Genomic DNA, 19,145 nt, shown 5'->3' on the forward strand with positions numbered 1-19,145 from the left:
CCCAATCCAAACAAATAATAGTTTTTGAAAACCCAAATTCGAATTCAAAGCTTCACAACTTTTTAATGGTTGTCAATGGTGGAATTGCTGCTCTCTTTTCCTTTGCTTTACATTACTGGAATTAGGGATTGAGAGATAGAGAGAGACATAACAAAAATTCCCAATTGTTTGCAACAACACCCAATTCAAACAAATAATATTTTTGAAAACCCAAATTTGAATTTAAAGCTTCAAAACTTTTTAATGGTTGTCAATGGTGGAATTGCTGCTCTTTTTTTCTTTGCTTTACATTATTGGAATTAGGGATTGAGAGATAAAGAGAGACGTAGAGAGAAAGAGAGCGCAAGAGAGAGAGAGAGAGAGAGAGAGAGAGAGAGAGAGAGAGAGAGAGAGAGAGAGAGAGAGAGAGAGAGAGAGAGAGAGAGAGAGAGACGGAGAGAGCGGATGATGGAGAGTATAAGGATGGAAAATAATTGATTCCTAATATAAATGGATACTCATTTAATTCCTAGAGTGTATATAATTGGTAAATTTGTATATATGGGGTAATTAAATTAAAACTTGAGTAAAGAGGGTAATAAAGTTTCCAATAGTGTATAGGTATGTAAAAATCCCAATTCAAAAATACTCAGATTTACAAGTGGTCATTCAAAAATAACCACAGTTTCAAAAGTAATCGAAATTTAGCCACTTTTCATGTAAAGATAAATTTGAACGAAAATACTGTTCAAAATCCGAAAAATACTCCAATATAATATATTGGAGTTTCAGCATAAGTATACTGGAACTCCAGTATATTATAATGGAGTTCCAGCATAAGTATACTAGAACTCCAGCATATTATAATGGAGTTCCAGCATAAGTATACTAGAACTCCAGCATATTATAATGGAGTTCCAGCATAAGTATACTGGAACTCCAGCATAATATACTGGAGTTCAAGTATAATATACCGGTCCAGTATAATATGCTGGAAGTTCATACACATGTGCTCCAATCTCCAGTATATTATGCTGGAACTTTCCACGTATTGGAGTTCCGCATAATATGCTGGAAATTCATATGCAAGTGCACCGATCTCCAGTATATTACACTGGACCGGTTCCTGTTGCAGCAAAATAGTGTCTATTTTTCAATGACTTTGCAAACACTGACTATTTTTGAATGACCAGTCCGAAAACTGGCTAGCCCAGGCTATTTTCATTGGTTTTAGGGGAGAAATTAAAAAATAGCCAGATTTACAAGTTGTCATTCAAAAATAGCCACAGTTTCTAAAGTAATTGAAATTTAGCCACTTTTCATGTAAAGATAAATTTGAACGAAAACACTATTCAAAATCCGAAAAATACTCCAACATAATATATTGGAACTCCAGTATAATATACTGGAGTTCCAGTATAAGTATTGGAGTTCGATTATAATATACTGGACTTCCAGTATAATATACTGGAGTTCCAATATAATATACCGGTCCATCATAATAGGCTGGAAGTTCATACATAGGTGTTCCAATTTCCAGTATATTATGCTGGAACTTTCTGCGTGTTTGAGTTCCAGCATAATATGCTGGAAGTTCATACACATGTGTACCGATCTCCAACATATTATGCTAGAACTTTCCGTGTTGCAGCAAAATAATGATTATTTTTCAATGACTTTGCAAATGTTGGCTATTTTTGAATGACCAATTTGAAAATTGGCTAGTCCGTGTTATTTTTACTGGTTTTAGGAGTCTAGCAACTCAAGCCCGTTTAAATCTTAATTACACCATGGACCATGGGCTTGTATTTTCAAAATCACAACTAAGATTAGGATTTAGGAGTGCCTTTGAATGTCCAGAACTAAAACTTATTCGTAGCTTTGCTAAGTTAGGAGTGCCTTTGAGAAAAGATTCCTTTTCTATCTTCAAAATATTAGAATTGCAAATTTACATTGTTAAATTCCACTAGATCAAAATTATTTCACATCTAATTAAGTTGCAAATTCCACATGCGATAATCAAAATTCATTGAGCCTATTAATTCAAATTCATGTCATATAAAGCTCACTATGGGGTCTTAGTGCTCCTATCAAGGACGGATCCATTCTCAAGGTTCCAAATTCATCGACTCAACTAGTTCAAATTCGCATCATAAAAAGTCTTATGAGAAGTTTTAGCACACTGTGTTAAAGAGTACTTTATTCTTTGAACAATGACCATTTTACTATACTTTTTGACCGCCCAACTTACCCTACATATTTATAAAAAAAATTGGAAAAAATAAAAGGAAGCTTTTAATTGGCTAACATTTTTTTTCTTTTCACCCTAATTTGATATATATTTCAAGCTCTCAATTTTCCACGCGCACACACAATGGTCCGACCAAAGAGATATTTTAGCTAACTTTGGCTGTAGTCCTTTGCAGTAAGATCTTTTTATTTCCTTTAAAAGCAGACAAAAAAGACAAAACCCAATCCCTCCCTATTGAAATTCACAAATTTAGACCCTTTTCTTTTCTTCTAGTAGTCCTCCTCTTAGGGGATAAGGAGCCAATAGGGTTTTCTATTTTCATTCTCTCTCCCTTTTTGAGAGCTCTTTGAAAAGTCTCTTCTTCTTCCCCTCTCTTGGGTGAAGAAAAGAGAAAAAAAAAATTTATAAAAAAAATCTTTTGTATTCCAATTTTTACATAATCCTTGTAATTTTTAGAGAGACAAAAAAGGGGTTTTCTCTGAAAATGGATTCAGCTTCTGCTGCTTATTTGTCAATGGTGGATCCTTTCTTGGTTGAAGCTCTTCAAAACCCACGTCATCGTCTCACCAGTATGTGCTCCGCAACATTGCTTTTATTTTTTGCCTTTTCTTTTCAAGCAAATTTTATGTAATTTAGTGGCATGTGTTCCTATTCCTTAGGGTTAGTTTTAGGGTTTCTGTTTTCTTCGATTTTATTGGGGTTAATTGTGCAGAATTGGGTTTATTTTTGTTTTTGCTGATCTGGTTTTATTGTGATTGTTGTGAATTTTGGTGGGATAGATTTGCTGTAGATCTGAATCTAATTGAGCTTCTTAGTATATATTATTTGATGACGTGTTGGCCGGGCCAGCTCGTTCGACTATTCCATGAGTACCTGTTACCTCCTATCAAGGCTTATGCTAAGAAATCACCTAGTGTTTTTTGTGGGGAAATGAACTTGAGCCCTCATGGTTCTATTGGCCACTAGGTCACACCCCTGAGTTGAGCTTCTTTATATATCTGTTGTGTATGTAACTGATTCTCTGTTTGTAAATATGGTCAGATTGAGCTAAGCGTTGTGTTTATTTATGCTTTTGAGATAATGGGTGACTAAAACTTCTTAATGTGGACTTAATACTATATGTAAAATATACATTGCATGCGCATTAAAAATTTGGTTTGGTTCCCTGTTCTACTCATAGTGTGGATGCCATATCTTCCTTTACCGTTATAGCACTAGAAAGAGCTGTGTGATGCATGTTGATTATTTCTCTATGAAAGCTTTAAATTGGTAATTAGCAATTTATCATAGAAGTGAAAAATTTAATTCTCTACCGATGGATTCTGTTCTGTTGATTTTATATGCTAAGTCTATCTTTCCTGATAGTATAGTTACTTCACATCAGTTCCTATTTCATTTGTTAGTGTTGGAGTTCTATTGGTAGGTGTTATACTAGGTTATGCTGCACCTTTACATGCTCATTCTTGAATGTATTTGTGTTTCTCTTAGTAGAATAATTACTCTAGAGATAAAAAGTGTGTTTCTCTTAGTAGAATAATTACTCTAGAGATAAAAAGTAATTAAGTCTGTTTTTTCTTGTTGTTTGGCAGTTCTACGAATGGAATTCGATATTCAGAAGTTCTTGCAAAATTCTGATTTGCAACAGTTTGAGTTCCCACATTTCCCTACTTCCTACCTTCGGCTTGCAGCGCACCGTGTTGCTCAACACTATGGTTTGCAAACTATGGTCCAGGATAATGTGGTGGATGGTCAGGGAGCCAAAATTCTGGTGACAAGAAAGCCTGAAAGCAAATACCCTGCTGTGCGTTTGTCAGACATCCCACCTAAACAGTCTGACAATGACAAATATGAGAAGATGAAAATTGTAATACGACCAAGGCCTAGTAAAACCTCGTCAAATGATGGTGAATCTGGTCCAAAACGCAGCCCAGTAAGAACTGTGGAAGAGAGAAAAGAGGAGTATGACAGGGCACGTGCACGTATTTTTAATAGTCCTATTAGCTCGGAGTCAAGAGACACATTAGCTCGTGTTGCTTCTGACATCAAGAACATCATAGATGAGAATGAATGTTCAAATAGGTTACTCTTGGATATGGAGAAAAGCCTCAGCAGCAGGGAAGGTAGTAGTACTTCATCTCGAGTTGCCATCCTTAGGGACAGGGAGAAAGAGTTGAGTGACCCAGATTATGACAGGAATTACGTTAGGTAAGTTATCTTGGGTGCTATGCCTTCTTTAATGATTTGTATGATATATTTTTGTATTAAAAAATGCTCCATCTCAGTTTCTGGAATTTACTTTCAGTCCTCAGTGTTATTTTGTATGATTTAGTTGTATATGCAACTTATACGCTGCTTCTGTCTGATCTAGTTACTTCTGCTAGTATCTAGTCATGACAGTTGGCTATTGTTTGGATGCTTGGGCGGCTGGTCTTGCTCTTGTTAGACCATTTTCTATTGTCAAAATAACATCTGGCAGTCTATTAATTTGACATATGAAAAAGGACTAGTATATTGTTAGTTTTCTTCTGAGTTCTGATAGTAGCTTAACCAAAAAAGAGTGCTTCTGAAAGTACTGCATGATTTGATATGGGATTTTGATTGCGTGTCTTGTTGAAAAGCTATATTAACAATCTTTATTTGGATAAAGTCATTAGACAGGATCTTTTAGAACGATGCGTTTTTGTTCTGTGATTTATAGTGTGTGTGTAGTTGATACACCAGAACTGGAGCAGTGTATGTGCATTTACTCGTCTTGAGCAGTCAGTAGCAGTGAAATTTTATGCGAGTGAATATAGTGGTCTTGAAGACTATCTCGTACTCTGGTTTGGCATGAATTTCTGTTCTCCTCATCTTTTGAGTAGCATTACCATTTAGATTTTTTCAGCACCACTATTTAAGGTTCGAGTGGGGAAAAAGTTGGGGCTTGAAATTTAACTATGTAATCTAATATGTGTAGCAAGTTTGAATAGTGGAATTGAAGAAGTCACGTGGTAGGTGATGCTGCATTAATTAAGCAGTTAGGTTAGAATGTAGTTGATGCTATGTAGATATACACACTTATGCAGGTTAATGATATACAAATGCTGCACCTTGTTCTGCTATAACTTATAACATTAAATAGTGTCTGAAGATGATACATCTAATTGTCTTTCAAACTGATGCAGATACGTTAAGAGTGTCCCGACTGGTCAGTGCTTTAGCTTGGCACCTTTTGATGTGCAGAAGTTTCAGCCCCCATATGTGCATTATGATGCTGCTTTTCCTCAGATGAGTCAGCTGCCCAATGCTCAAGCTTCACCAAACTACAGGAATCCTGCTCTTGGCCCGTACCATGCCATGGGATTAAATCAGACCTCCAATAATGGAGTATTCATGCAGTGGCCAACCCAGAGCATGATTTATGCACATTCATATGATCAACTTAGGCATGCTTTCATTCAGGTACTGATCAGCTTCATGCCCCTTGAATGCTATTTCCTACTGGAATTCAATTGGCAATCATTATGATTCATAAATCTGGGACTTATACTATAAAGCGCCAACTGTTTTACTGTAGGAGTCTGTTGGGAGTACCCTTTTTGGTAATAGAATGAGTAATTGTCAAATAATATTTCAACAAAAGGAAATCCACTTATCTCAAACTATAATTTAGTATTTTAGAAGAGGAAGTATGTAGAACTCTGATTTAGAAGCTATAAGTAAATAAAAGTATTGATTTTATGTTGAAAGCAATATGTCGTTTAGCTTTAGGTGTTAATAATGGGCTTGTTTATGTTGATGCCGCATGCAAATGTAGTGCCATACTGCCATGTGGAGGCGCTCTTGTAGGGGCTAATGTCTCCCATGGCATTAGTATAACATCTTAATTGCCAGTTATCCTCTATTCCTCTTACCACAGCCCCTATGTTTCAAGAAATAAGTAAATAAAAGTATTGATTTTATGTTGAAAGCAATATGTCGTTTAGCTTTAGGTGTTAATAATGGGCTTGTTTATGTTGATGCCGCATGCAAATGTAGTGCCATACTGCCATGTGGAGGCACTCTTGTAGGGGCTAATGTCTCCCATGGCATTAGTATAACATCTTAATTGCCGGTTATCCTCTATTCCTCTTACCACAGCCCCTATGTTTCAAGAACTGCAGTTTATGTATAATAATATATTTTGGAGTGGCTTATATGTTAATTATGGCAGTTGTACTATTAGCTCCAAGTGTCTTCCTTGTTATGCATGCTGAGATAATATTAGTGTCTTGTAATTTGTTCTTTTCTTGGCTTCGCATTTTGACTAACTATATCTCTATGGATGCACCTTTTGGGAGAAATAACCAATGCCATCACTCTCGGCAAATATTATAGCAGTATAAGTGTATATTATTATGGGGCTCCTACTTTTTGGAACTCAACCACACTGTTCATGGTGCATGCCTGCATATTGTATTATTAGCAATATGCCTGCATATTGTATTATTAGCATTCCTATGAATACTCCTCAACCCAATGAAAAAGGAAATTTGCAGAAAGAACTTCGCTTTTGATTGTTTTAATGTGTGTGGAGAATTTTGCATGCAGAGTTCTTGTCTTTGGTCTCTCTTTTATTTATTCATCCATTATTTTTTGACGTCTGTGATCTCTATCAACAGCATGCAACTTAATTAACTGATCCAATCCCTCCTTTTGTTTTGTTGCAGCCCCCTTTCTGTCAGCAACCGCTAAGCTTTGCTTACACCCAGACCCACAGTTAATGGTCCAGAATGGTTCAGAGGATGTTTCCGCTGGGAATGTAGTTTTTGTTCTCTCTTAGTGTTATCCTGGTCTAGGTTAATTGTGATAGACACTATTAAACTTGGTGCTGCATTAGTCCCTTTTGCTTTCATTTTTTGAAAATCAGTTCAAGTGGAAGAATTAAGTACTTTCAGTATATTTTGCAGTAATACTTCATATGACATATATGCACTTGCTGTTATTACCCCCTTAAAATATCAGGAAGATTATTGTCTTTTACTTTTCTGAGGGTTATGTTGCATTTCACCCAATATTTGGCTTTTTACAGAACTTAAAATTGGAACTCTGACTGACCAGAGGAAATCCTTTGTGCTTTCTGGATTTGGATGAAGATACAGTGGTATATGAAGTAGAATAAGTAAGAATTTAAAAAAAGAAAGATATTAGATCATCCTGAAAATGCTTGACATGAACAACGCTCATGTATTTATTACTCACTACGTTTAATTTCTTTGGCGTAATTTGTTTGAACAGTTAATTGAAGGATAAAAGGGACGATTTTGATAATAAATTAGATATTGTTAAAATAAACAAAAGTACCCCTAACATATTTGTTTGTGTCCACTGAGGTCTACGGCAAAGTCATCATATAAATGTATCATTCTTGTTGATACCGACCAAAAAATTCCCGAAGTGTTGAACATATTGGGACAACGGTTTTGCTGAAACTAAATGCAAATATTTCTGTTAAACTACGGGTAACTGATCTTGTTGCCCCAATTTAGAACTGAATAAATTGCTCGAAGGGAAACCAAATTATCCTCAAGAAGTTTGACATGTAAAATACGTGTATCAATATTAGTTCTAAATAATAAAAGGATAGACGAAAGAGGAGGATTTTTTTCTGGAAACATGATCGGCAAAAATTATTATGTTTGTTATTCTTCATCCATGGATGAATAAAATGCTTCAACTTTTCATTCTCATATAACGTCGCAAAGTGGAACATAACAAGTTGGCACGTAGTGATTCATCATGCTCAAACATGAGTTGATCGCTCACTGAATATTTTATGGATAATCTAATTTCCTTGATCGCTCAATAGGATTTGTTTATGGATAATCGAATTCCCAAAAATAAAATAAAAATGAGTCCATGCAAATGGTCAAGGCCTCACAGACAACAATACACCTTCCCCAGAGCTAAAAATTCCAAGACTGGGCTTTTAATACTTTTATCTTAATTAATTAGTAAAAATAACACGGTATAGCCAGTTTTCGGACTGGTCATTTAAAAATAGCCAGCGTTTACGAAGTCAATGAAAAATAGTCACTATTTTGCTGCAACAGAGACCGGTCCAGCATAATATACTGGAGTTCGGTGCACCTGTGTATGAACTCCAGCATATTATGCTGGACTGGTATACTTTGCTAACTCCAGTATAATATACTGGAGACTGGAGCACCGATGCTCCAAACTCTAGTATATTATACTGGACAATTATACTTGCTGGAACTCCAGTATATTATGCTGGAGTTCTAGTATACTTATGCTGGAACTCCATCATATTATGCTGGAGTTCCAGCATACTTATCCTGGAACTCCAGTATAATATGCTGGAGTTCAAACATACTTATGCTGGAACTCCAGTTTAATATACTGGCGTATTTTTCGGGTTTTGAACAGTATTTTTGCTCAGATTTATCTTTACATGAAAAGTGACTAAATTTTGATTACTTTTGAAACTGAGCTATTTTTAAATGACCAGTTGTAAATCCGGCTATTTTTGAATTTCTCCCAATTACTTATGTTGTCAAAAGCCCACAAGCTTTATTGCTGCAGCAGTAAAAGACGTACGTACCTCTGCAGCAGAGCGACGTTGATTTTGCCATCTTTCTGTTTCGTTCATTTTCTTCCTCTCACCACCAAATATTCCCTAAAACTTCATCTCCACATTTTTACAAACACATAACAGGCAGAAATCTACGCCCTTCTGCTTCATCTTTCTCACCAGCTAACCCATTTTCTAATACTACCAACTAAACCCATTTTAGCTAAGAAAAAATGAACATTGAACACCAGAAAATTTGGGCAACACTTGTGGTGTTTCTCGTCGCCACTGCTTTTGGCTAGGGAGCATGGCTCATCTGTACAGCTGCTTCCATTCTGTTGGCTGAAGTAGTTTTGGTACTCCTCCGACGCTGTTATATTTCTTACTACGGGGTGAATCCCATACGAGCTCGCCGTCATTGTAATATCCTAGGCCCATTGGTCGCGCTCTGTGTAGCGCCTCTCTTCAGCCACTTGCACCACAAACAGATTCACGTATACGTTATTCTGCTTGTAGCAGCAGTAACTTGTTTTTACTTCTACGTGCTGATCAAGAGTAGGCCGGGCCCTAAAGATTTTCGGGTACTGAATGTACTCTGTTTACTTACTGTGAATCTCGCCTATGGTATGGCTGGATTTGGACCTGCAACTTGTCAATGGGTCCTTTCTTACACTTGCATGGCTATATATCAAGCACTAGCGCCGCCAGAGAGGGATCGACTAGCAGAGGAAGGCGCAGCTAATGATTTTATACAGGATGTTGATTTAGTGTTAGATATCATGGAATACCTGTCATAGGAGTTATAAGAAAGCTATGTTTTTTGTTCTTTTAAATTGTAAGATGGCTTTAGCACATCCTTTATGCTACAGATATATAATATTGTTACCATTTTCGAAAAATGTAACGTTGTTGGTTGGGACGTGACTTTAACTGTATTTTTTAAAATTTTCAAGTATACATGTATAGTTTGAGTTGAAGATAGTGAATGCACAAACACCTACTGTAAGCCTGTTTGGATTGTTGTTCCACATCGTTTCATGATATATCGTTTTGTAAGGTACTATATTGTTGAAGCAATGTCTAACTCAAAAGATGTTTCTGTAGACTTCAAAAGAAACTGAGCATCTCTTCTATATCAGTTTTGAATAATATTTTTGGTATTATACTAAGTGATAGAGAAAGCCAAGCAATGTTGATTAACATCATCTTCTTTTTCAGTTTTCAGTAAATTTTGGCATTATACTGAATGATAGTTGCTGGTAAAGTTGCTGAATGATAGAAGGAGAGGCGTGACGTAACTAGTAAAACTGCTGCCATGTGACTATGAGGTCACGAGTTCGAGCCGGGGAAACAACCTCTTGCAGAAATGCAGGGTAAGGTTGCGTACAATAGACCCTTGTGGTCCGGCCCTTTCAAGATCCCGCGCATAGCGGAAGTTTAGTGCACCGGGCTGCCTTTTTTTTTTCTTAAACTGAATGATAGTGAAACCAAGCAAAAAAACATCTAATGGTAGATCAATTCACTTGTGACCAGACAGCAAAGGAAGAAGGAAGCACCGGTGAGGTTTTCTACACAGAAGCGAAAACTGGTGTCAAAGGAGCTAATACCATATAAGAAAAGGTCTACTCACATATTGTAAGCCATTAAATGTAGACGATGACAAGGCTCGTGCATTTGACGAGTTTACTTCCACCTCAAGCTAGAAAACTGAGGACTGAGATTTCTAAAAGGTGGTGGTCTCTACTTATATTGGCGTTTCAGAGGGGGGAAATGTACCCATTCTCCCAAACCAACAGAGACAAACACACTTCAGCATGCCAAATAAATAGAAGGGACAATTAAACAAGATATTTGAAGAAGCTTACAGAAGGCTAAAAATCAACAATTACCAAGATATCAATCATCCCCTGTTGGAAACAGAGTAAGGACCTTCCTCCCATTGATGGGCGCGGCTTAAGAATCAACATCATCAACATAAGATGACACCACAGGACTACCATTATGCACTGATGTCCCCATTCTCTGAACCTGTGATTGCTTGGACAGAATTGGATACTCAAAACGCCCATTCGCCGGTGCCCCAAAATGCCTGTAATGCAAACCAACCGACCGCTAAACACCCTATACATACTATCCTTGTCAAATGGCTACATCAAGAAGCTCAATGAGGCGGTGCAGGAGGGGTTATTCTGAATAGAAGGATCATGGGTTGCTGGTTTCTCCAGCTACATTACACCTAATTCAATTTTGCATGCATAAACTTTTAGCATTACTTACCAGGGCTGGATTGATATTTACACAGAATCCATTTCCACTGATTGTGGAAACTGATTCAAAGGTATTAAAAACTTACTATCCTCACAAATTGTACTTCACCTAATAAATGATTGCAGGTCTTTACTGATGTCATGGCCAACTCACCATCAGTGCGCCGCATATACTTGGAGGCAAATGCTGTGATACTGATGGACATATTTGCAAGCTATGGGAAGACCTGGGGTTCTCATAGCTTAGGTGAGAACAATATCATGTTTTCTGATTATTCTCCTCTTTATGCTTTATTTCAGTTTCGCAAAAACTTTTATGGAACTGATACACTGCGATCAGTTCCAGTTTGTACGATCCACCTTAATTTCCTAAATAAATTTGATCTCTTCATTAGCCAAAAAAAGAAATAAAGAAGTAGAACTATCCAAGGTACTTCATTTAGTAAGTTGATTCACATATGAATTTAGTGCTGTGAGTCATTCAATAGAATGAATCTTACCAGAGTTGATGGTGTCCATCTCATTCAAATGGTTTGGTAGCCAACCTTGCTGAATTGGTATTGATTTGGTAGCTAACCTTGTTGAATTGGTATGATTTGGTAGCCAATTTTGTTGACTTGGTTTTGATTTGACAGACAACCTTGTTGAAATTGTGAAAAGTGTGCAAATTGTTAAATATCGTAGGCTTTACAGAGTGAGTTTTTTGGCTATAAAACGAGAGCTTCAACTCTCATTTCATCGCACCAACAAAGAGTGAAAGATAGAGAGCAAGGTATTCCATAGACTATAAGAAAATAGTTTGTGAAGAAAAATAGAGTGTGAGAGATATTATAGTGAGGTGGAAAAAACAAAAGAGTATTTTTTCTTTTGAGGGTGTAGTGGTCTTAGGAGTATTTGTACTCGTTACTACACAATGTAAAATTCCTCGCTATACTGATATCAGTTGCTCTTCTTGACCATGGTTTTCCCCTTATTCAGAAGGGTTTTCATGTAAAATCTTGATGTCAGTTTTGCTGTATTTTTATTCTTGCTGATTTAACCATAACTTAGTGGTCGGCGTTTATCACTAATACCGTAAATTTTTACGGGGTTTATTCCCAACAAGTGATATCAGAGTCAAGGGTCTGTCTGAGTATGCTCTATGGTTGCAGCACAGTCTGAACTTCCACATCAGAAAAGAATTACTTTGGTCTCCCAATAAATAGTATTTATATTTGTGATAAACGATGGAAGCCAACACTAGTAGAATGGTTACTTTGAATGACATAAATTATGCCATTTGGAAGGGAAAAATGGAATATTTGCTCTATGTCAAGAATTTTCATCAACCTGCCTTCACCACTATAAAGTCTAATAATAAATCAGATGAAGAGTGGAATTTGTTACATAAGCATGTTTGCGGCTTTATTAGACAGTGAGTTGACGATAATGTTTTGAACCATATTTCTGGGGAGACACATGCTCGGACCGTATGGGAGCACCTTGAAAGTTTGTATGCTCGGAAAACTGGAAACAACAAGATGTTTGTGATAAAGCAGATGTTGGGTTTAAAATACCATGATGATTCCGCGATGACAAATCATTTGAATAATTTTCAATCATGAACCAGTTATCTGCTATGAGCATTAAATTTGATGAAGAAATTCAAGGCCTGTTTCTACTTGGTTCCCTACCAGATTCTTGGGAAATTCTTAGAACTTCATTATCAAATTCTGCTCTGGATGGTGTGATCTCTATGGATCTTGCCAAGAGCAGTCTTTTAAATGAAGAGATGAGAAGAAAATCTCAGGGTTCCTTCTCATCAGATGTCTTGGTGACTGACTTTAGGGGGAGAAGCAAGAATCAGGGTTCTCAAAATAGAGAACATAATAGAAACAAATCCATAAGCAGACTTAAAGATATTGAGTACTATCATTGCGGGAAGAAAGGGCACACAAAGAAGTTCTGTCGGATTTTGAAAAAGGAGAATAGAAACAATGAAGAACACAAAAAAGATGGCAATCGTGTGGACACTGTCACTACAGAAGACCTTGTTACCATCCTTGATGCGGATCTGATAAATATTGCTTGTGATGAGTCCAGCTGGGTTGTGGACAGTGGTCTCATGTGACATCAAGGAAAGAATTTTTCTCATCCTATACTCAGGGTGACTTTGGAACTTTGAGTATGGGTAATGAGACTGTATCTAGGGTGGCTGGTGTTGGAACGATTTGTTTGAAAACTAGTATTGGAACTAAACTAGTTTTAAACAATGTAAAGCATGCACCTAATGTTCGTTTGCACTTGATCTCTGTTGGTGTTTTGGATGATGAGGGATATGTTAGTACTAATGGTGCTGGAAAGTGGAAGCTTACTAAGGGCTCCATGATTGTGGCTCGTGGGTAAAAGCGTCGTGGTCTATACTAGACTACGACCTCTACCTGTGTTGATATGGTGAATTCCGTTGAGAGCCATAACTCTTCAACGTTATAAGAGGCTTAACCACATTAGTGAGAAAGGACTAAATGTTCTGGCCAAGAAGAATTGTTGTCAAATTTTAAAAGTGCAAAATTAGAAAAATGTGAGCACTACTTGACTGGAAAACAAAAAAGAGTTTCTTTCCAATCTCATCTTCCTTCAAGAAAGACAGAGTTGCTTGGGTTGGTGCATTCAGACTTATGTGGTCCAATGAAGACAAGGACTTTGGGTGGTGCACTTTATTTTGCTACCTTTATTGATGATTGCTCTAGGAAACTTTGGGTCTACATCTCGAAGACTAAAGACACCCAAGTGTAAACTTTGGGTGTCTTTAAGCAGTTTCAGGCTTCAGTTGAAAGAAAAACTAGAAAGAAGCTGAAGTGTATTCGTACTGATAACGGTGGTGAATATTGTGGACCGTTTGACAAATACTGCAAGCAACAGGGTATCAGACACCAGAAGACTCCTCCTAAGACTCCTCAGCTTAATGGTTTAGCAGAAAGGATGAACAAGACATTGATGGAAAGAGTCAGATGTTTGCTTTCTGAAGCAAAGTTGCCGAATTCCTTTTGGGGTGAGGCTTTGTTGACCGCCACACATGTTATTAATCTATCCCCTGCGGTTGCTTTGCAAAAATGATGTTCCAAACAAAGTTTGGTATGGCAAGGATATTTCCTATGACCACTTGAAAGTGTTTGGTTGCAAAGATTTTGTACATGTACCTAAAGATGAGAGGTCAAAATTAACTGCCAAGACAAGGCAGCGCATCTTCATTGGTTATGGCTTTGATGAGTTTGTTTACAAGCTATATGATCCAATTGAGAAAAAGGTCGTGAGAAGTCGTGATGTTATCTTCGTGAAGGATCAAACCATTGAAGATATTAACAAAGAGGAGAAGCTAAAATCTCCAAATTCTGAAGGTTTAATTAATCTTGATCAAGTTCCTCATACAAATGCGGATGACGTTGGTGGACTCAATGATGATGGTGATGCCCAGAACCATATTCCAAATCAACATATTGATGGTGATGGTAATAACAATGCTAATGTTAATGAGGCAGATGCTCCTACTCACGAAGCTGTGGATGAGTTAGATATTCCACTCAGGAGGTCTTCTAGACCTCGTACTCCTTCCTCCCGTTATTCACCCAATGAGTATGTATTACTCACTGATGGGGGAGAACCTGAATGTTATACGGAGGCTATAGAGGATGAGCACAAGGATCAATAGATTGAAGCCATGTAAGATGAGATGAAATCTCTGCATGAGAACCATACTTATGAGTTGATGAAATTGCCTAAGGGCATGAGAGCTTTGAAAAACAAGTGGGTGTTCAAAGTTAAAACTGAAGAACATAGTTTGAAGCCCAGATACAAATCTAGATTGGTTGTCAAGGGATTTGGTCAAAGGAAAGGTATTGACTTTGACGAAATATTTTCTCCTGTCGTGAAAATGTCATCCATTCAGACAGTTCCTGGTTTGACTGCTAGTCTTGATTTGGAGATTGAGCAGATGGATGTGAAGATTGCTTTTCTTTACGGTGACTTAGAAGAGGAGATTTATATGGAACAACCTGAGGGCTTCAAGACAAAAGGTAAAGAAAATCTTGTATGCAAACTTAAGAAGAGTCTATATGGATTGAAGCAAGCTCCCAGACAGTGATACAAGAAGTTTGAGTCTGTTATGGGGGAGAAAGGCTACAAGAAAACTTCTTCAGATCACTGTGTGTTTATACAAAGATTTTCTGATGATGACTTTATCATCCTCTTGCTATATGTGGATGATATGTTGATTGTGGGCAGGAATGCTTCCAAGATTGACGAGTTGAAGAAATAGTTGAATAAGTCTTTTGCAATGAAAGACTTGGGTCATGCTAAGCAGATTTTGGGTATGAGAATTACTCGTTCGAGAAAAAAAATGAAGCTTTACTTGTCACAAGAGAAGTACATAGAACGTGTACTGGAGCGCTTCAATATGAAAAGTGCTAAGTTGGTTCGCACACCCCATCCTGGTCATCTGAAGTTGAGTAAGAAGATGTGTCCAACAACAACGGAGGAAAAAGAGAGAATGACCAAGATTCCTTATTCCTCTGCCGTCTGAAGTTTGATGTATGCAATGGTATGCACTCGACCAAGTATAGCTCATGCAGTCGGTGTTGTTAGCAGATTTCTTGAAAATCTTGGAAAAAAACATTGGGAAGCAGTCAAGTGGATACTCAGGTACCTAAGAGGTACTGTAGGAAATTGCTTGTGTTTTGGAGGATCTGATTCAATCTTGAAGGGCTACACGGATGCTAATATGGCAGGTGATCTTGATAATCGTAAATCTACTACGAGGTACCTGTTCACATATTCAGGGGGAGCTATCTCATGGTAGTCGAAGTTACAAAACTATGTTGCACTCTCTACAACTGAAGCAGAGTATATTGCCACTACAAAAGCTGGCAAGGAGATGATATAACTAAAGAGATTTCTTCAAGAACTTGGATTGCGATAGATGGAGTATGTTGTCTATTGCGACAGTCAGAGTGCAATATACTTGAGCAAAAACTCCATGTACCATGCGAGAACAAAACACATCGACGTCAGATATCATTGGATTCGTGAGCAAGTGGAGAACGAATCACTTCAAGTCAAAAAGATTCACACGAGTGAAAATCCTGCAGATATGTTGACCAAGGTAGTACCAAGAGACAAGTTCGAGCTATGCAAAGAACTTGTCGGCATGCCGGCATGCACTCAAACTAGAAGACAGTGCTACCTCCTCTAGATGAATGAGACTAGAGGGGGAGATTGATGGTGTCCATCTCATTCAAATGGTTTGGTAGCCAACCTTGTTGAATTATATCGGTTTGGTAGCCAACCTTGTTGAATTGGTATGATTTGGTAGCCAATTTTGTTGACTTGGTTTGGTTTGGTAGCCAACCTTGTTGAAATTGTAAAAAGTGTGTGCAAATTGTCAAATATTGTAGGCTTTACAGAGTGAGTTTTTTGGCTATAAAAGGAGAGCTTTAACTCTTATTTCATCACACCAACAAAGAGTGAAAGATAGAGAGCAAGGTATTCCATAGATTATAAGAAAATAGTTTATGAAGAAAAATAGAGTGAGAGATATTATAGTGAGGTGAAAAAAGCAAAAGAGTATTTTTTTCTTTTGAGGGTGTAGTGGTCTTAAGAGTATTTGTACTTGTTACTACACAGTGTAAAATTCTTCGCTATAGTGATATCAGTTGCTCTTCTTGGCCGTGATTTTTCCTTTATTCAGAAGGGTTTCCACGTAAAATCTTGGTGTTATTTTTGCTGCATTTTTATTCTTACTGATTTAACCATAACTTAGTGGTCCGTGTTTATCACTAATACCATGAATATTATTTTTCGGGGTTTATTCCCAACCAGAGTAACATTCAATTCTATGCCACAAATGCGATACTTTCTTACACTTACACATGCACTGTATATTTAAAAAACATACTCAAATTAAAACCGGAAAAGCAAATACAAATGCCACCCATGAAAAGAAACAACAAAGGAACTAAAGCAATACCAATTTAAGCTGATGCAGCAAGCTCTTCAATTATTTGGCAGATCCAAATGCTAGCAGCAGCAGCTCTTGCTCAAAAACTGACATACTGTCTTTGTCCTTCAAGCATACCCATGCGTCTACTCCACCACTATCTCCTGACTCCATCAAGCATTTGTACCAAAATCTTGAATCCGACTTACCCATGAAGGTTTTCCCCAGCCAAAATCAACATAAAATTGGTAGCCACACAAGCTACTAATATGTAGATCTATCTCGCCTCGAAAAATTGCTGCAAAGAGCTCCGCGGTGTCATAGGGAATAGCCAATATTGCCTCATCTCGATTCTTTTTATAATCCATATATTTGGAACTCAGTTCTGATAATGTTTTTCTTATACAAGTGACCAAAGTGGGCAAGTCAGAGCCATCATTCTCGCCTTTACATGCTGTGGCAGGTGTAACAACGTTTCCTACACAATGGTTTGGCAATGGAGGGACAAGACGCTTTCGTATATTTACGTTGTGCGCCAATCGAGATGATCTTCTCTCGTTCCCTGAAGCAACCATGGCACATTTCCAGATCGCAGCTGATACTACCTCAACGCGAGTAGGCACTTGTACAGAATCACTGACAGCCTTAGCCTTGAGCGATGCAATAGTAGATGCATCAAAGGCAAAAAGTTTAGCGACACGTTGTTCATCAAATAAAATTTTGATCATTTCTGACCTCATAGACTTGGGTGAAACATGGGGAATAGGTGGTGGCAGGGATTCTGCAGCTGCAACAAAATCCGGGATCACATAGTCGTCGGTGCTATCTCGAGCAGTAACTGACCAGGCATTGATGAGGGTGCACAATGTGGCACATCAGCAATTTTGTGAGAAGCTCAAAAACAGTGACTTGAACAAGCAGAGGATATAAGTCAACGTTTATCGATATCAGGCTTTCTAAAAACATCTTCAAACTGATAATTATAATGAGCAAAAGCCTCGTAGAAAGGTACCCCATTGTCGTTGCATTCAATTGAGTGATCCTTAATTCGACCAGCAAAAGTATAAAAACGAGCAAGAGTTACGGACAAAGATTTCTTCAAAAGAAATAATCTTGTTTGCTCGTCGCTGGAAAATGATTCACCACCATCTAAGGGAGGAGGAGTATAAAATTGTTGAAAATGTCAAAAGTCCCACATCATTGGGTGACATATTTGGTTGGGATTTTTTTCTTATAAAAGAAAGTCTAATGTTTAGGATTTAAACACGCCTCTCATTTGCCTTCTTATCTTCTTAAACATTTGTATCTTTTCTCTTTAGTATTATTTTACTTGTATTTTGGAGTGAAATAAAATATTGGTTGTGTCCGAGGAAGTAGGCAAAATTGGCCGAACCTTGTAAATTCTAGTGTTCCTTTTATTATTGCTTTATTGTTTTATTTATTATTTGGTGGCTGTCATAATTTTTGGTATAGTAGTTGTGACTCATTCACACTATATACATTTGGCTTCCGTAACAAAATTAGACATGACTGAACAGGCATGGGTGGTGCCATTTGGTCCAGAACAGAAAATTTGAAGCATCTAAGGTGATTGGGAGTAGGAGAAAGAGGTTTAATGAGATCCATGGAAACTATCTCAATCTTTCTTTCCATGCCAAACTTTAGTCTCTTAGGTCGTTGCACTCAATTATGCAAAATCAAGTTTGTGTTTTGCCGTCCCATCAGTATTCAATGGCGAAGCCGGAAGCCGGGAATTTTGCGAAGGATGTTCAAATTTTAATACACACATATAAAGAATAGTTTTTGATCATATATATACACGATATAAGTTTTTATATATATAGTAATACAGTATAATGTTTCGTTAAAGGGTGTTCGGTTGACCAACCTTTAAGCTACTGCCTCCCATCGATCTATTATAAACTTGTACTGGTACTTTACGAGAGATCATATATGGGATACGATATGATCTTCAAATTCTTATTTTTAATAATAAATCAAACTGTGTATCACATGTTATTAATTGCTGGAAAGGAATGAGTTTTAGGCATACAATAATAAATCTTGTGTGATAGGCATACACTGAATGCTATTCCACCACAATCGAAATGGCTTAATTGGACC

At 37.3% G+C, this 19,145-nt stretch overlaps 2 protein-coding genes across 2 annotated transcripts; one reads left to right on the top strand and one right to left on the bottom strand.

Moving 5' to 3' along the window:
- Positions 1 to 2,486: 2,486 nt before the first annotated feature.
- LOC104221415 (uncharacterized) lies at positions 2,487 to 7,231 on the top strand. Its single transcript, XM_009772488.2, has 4 exons — positions 2,487 to 2,799; positions 3,820 to 4,435; positions 5,395 to 5,671; positions 6,919 to 7,231. The coding sequence occupies exons 1-4, from the start codon at positions 2,715 to 2,717 to the stop codon at positions 6,970 to 6,972; spliced, it is 1,032 nt and encodes a 343-aa protein (XP_009770790.1). The 5' UTR covers positions 2,487 to 2,714; the 3' UTR covers positions 6,973 to 7,231.
- Positions 7,232 to 17,194: 9,963 nt separating this feature from the next.
- LOC104221424 (stemmadenine O-acetyltransferase-like) lies at positions 17,195 to 18,674 on the bottom strand. The gene is made up of 3 exons (XM_070164785.1): positions 18,548 to 18,674; positions 17,958 to 18,170; positions 17,195 to 17,859 (listed from the first exon to the last, which is right to left on the bottom strand). Exons 1-3 carry the CDS (start codon positions 18,672 to 18,674, stop codon positions 17,195 to 17,197), a joined length of 1,005 nt encoding a protein of 334 aa, XP_070020886.1.
- Between the last annotated feature and the right edge of the window lie 471 nt (positions 18,675 to 19,145).

The sequence above is a fragment of the Nicotiana sylvestris genome, chromosome 12, assembly GCF_000393655.2.
Source record: "Nicotiana sylvestris chromosome 12, ASM39365v2, whole genome shotgun sequence".
NCBI lineage: Eukaryota > Viridiplantae > Streptophyta > Magnoliopsida > Solanales > Solanaceae > Nicotiana > Nicotiana sylvestris.

What these genes read in the sequence shown, in the direction of transcription:
- LOC104221415 (XM_009772488.2), top strand. Translation starts at nt 2,715, where the DNA reads ATGGATTCAGCTTCTGCTGCTTATTTGTCAATGGTGGATCCTTTCTTG. An exon ending in TATGACAGGAATTACGTTAG is followed by an intron (nt 4,436 to 5,394) that starts GTAAGTTATCTT and finishes AAACTGATGCAG; the next exon opens with ATACGTTAAGAGTGTCCCGA. An exon ending in TTAGGCATGCTTTCATTCAG is followed by an intron (nt 5,672 to 6,918) that starts GTACTGATCAGC and finishes GTTTTGTTGCAG; the next exon opens with CCCCCTTTCTGTCAGCAACC.
- LOC104221424 (XM_070164785.1), bottom strand. Translation starts at nt 18,674, where the DNA reads ATGGAAAGAAAGATTGAGATAGTTTCCATGGATCTCATTAAACCTCTT. An exon ending in ACCCATGCCTGTTCAGTCAT is followed by an intron (nt 18,171 to 18,547) that starts GTCTAATTTTGT and finishes CTCCTCCCTTAG; the next exon opens with ATGGTGGTGAATCATTTTCC. An exon ending in AAAGCCTGATATCGATAAAC is followed by an intron (nt 17,860 to 17,957) that starts GTTGACTTATAT and finishes ATGCCTGGTCAG; the next exon opens with TTACTGCTCGAGATAGCACC.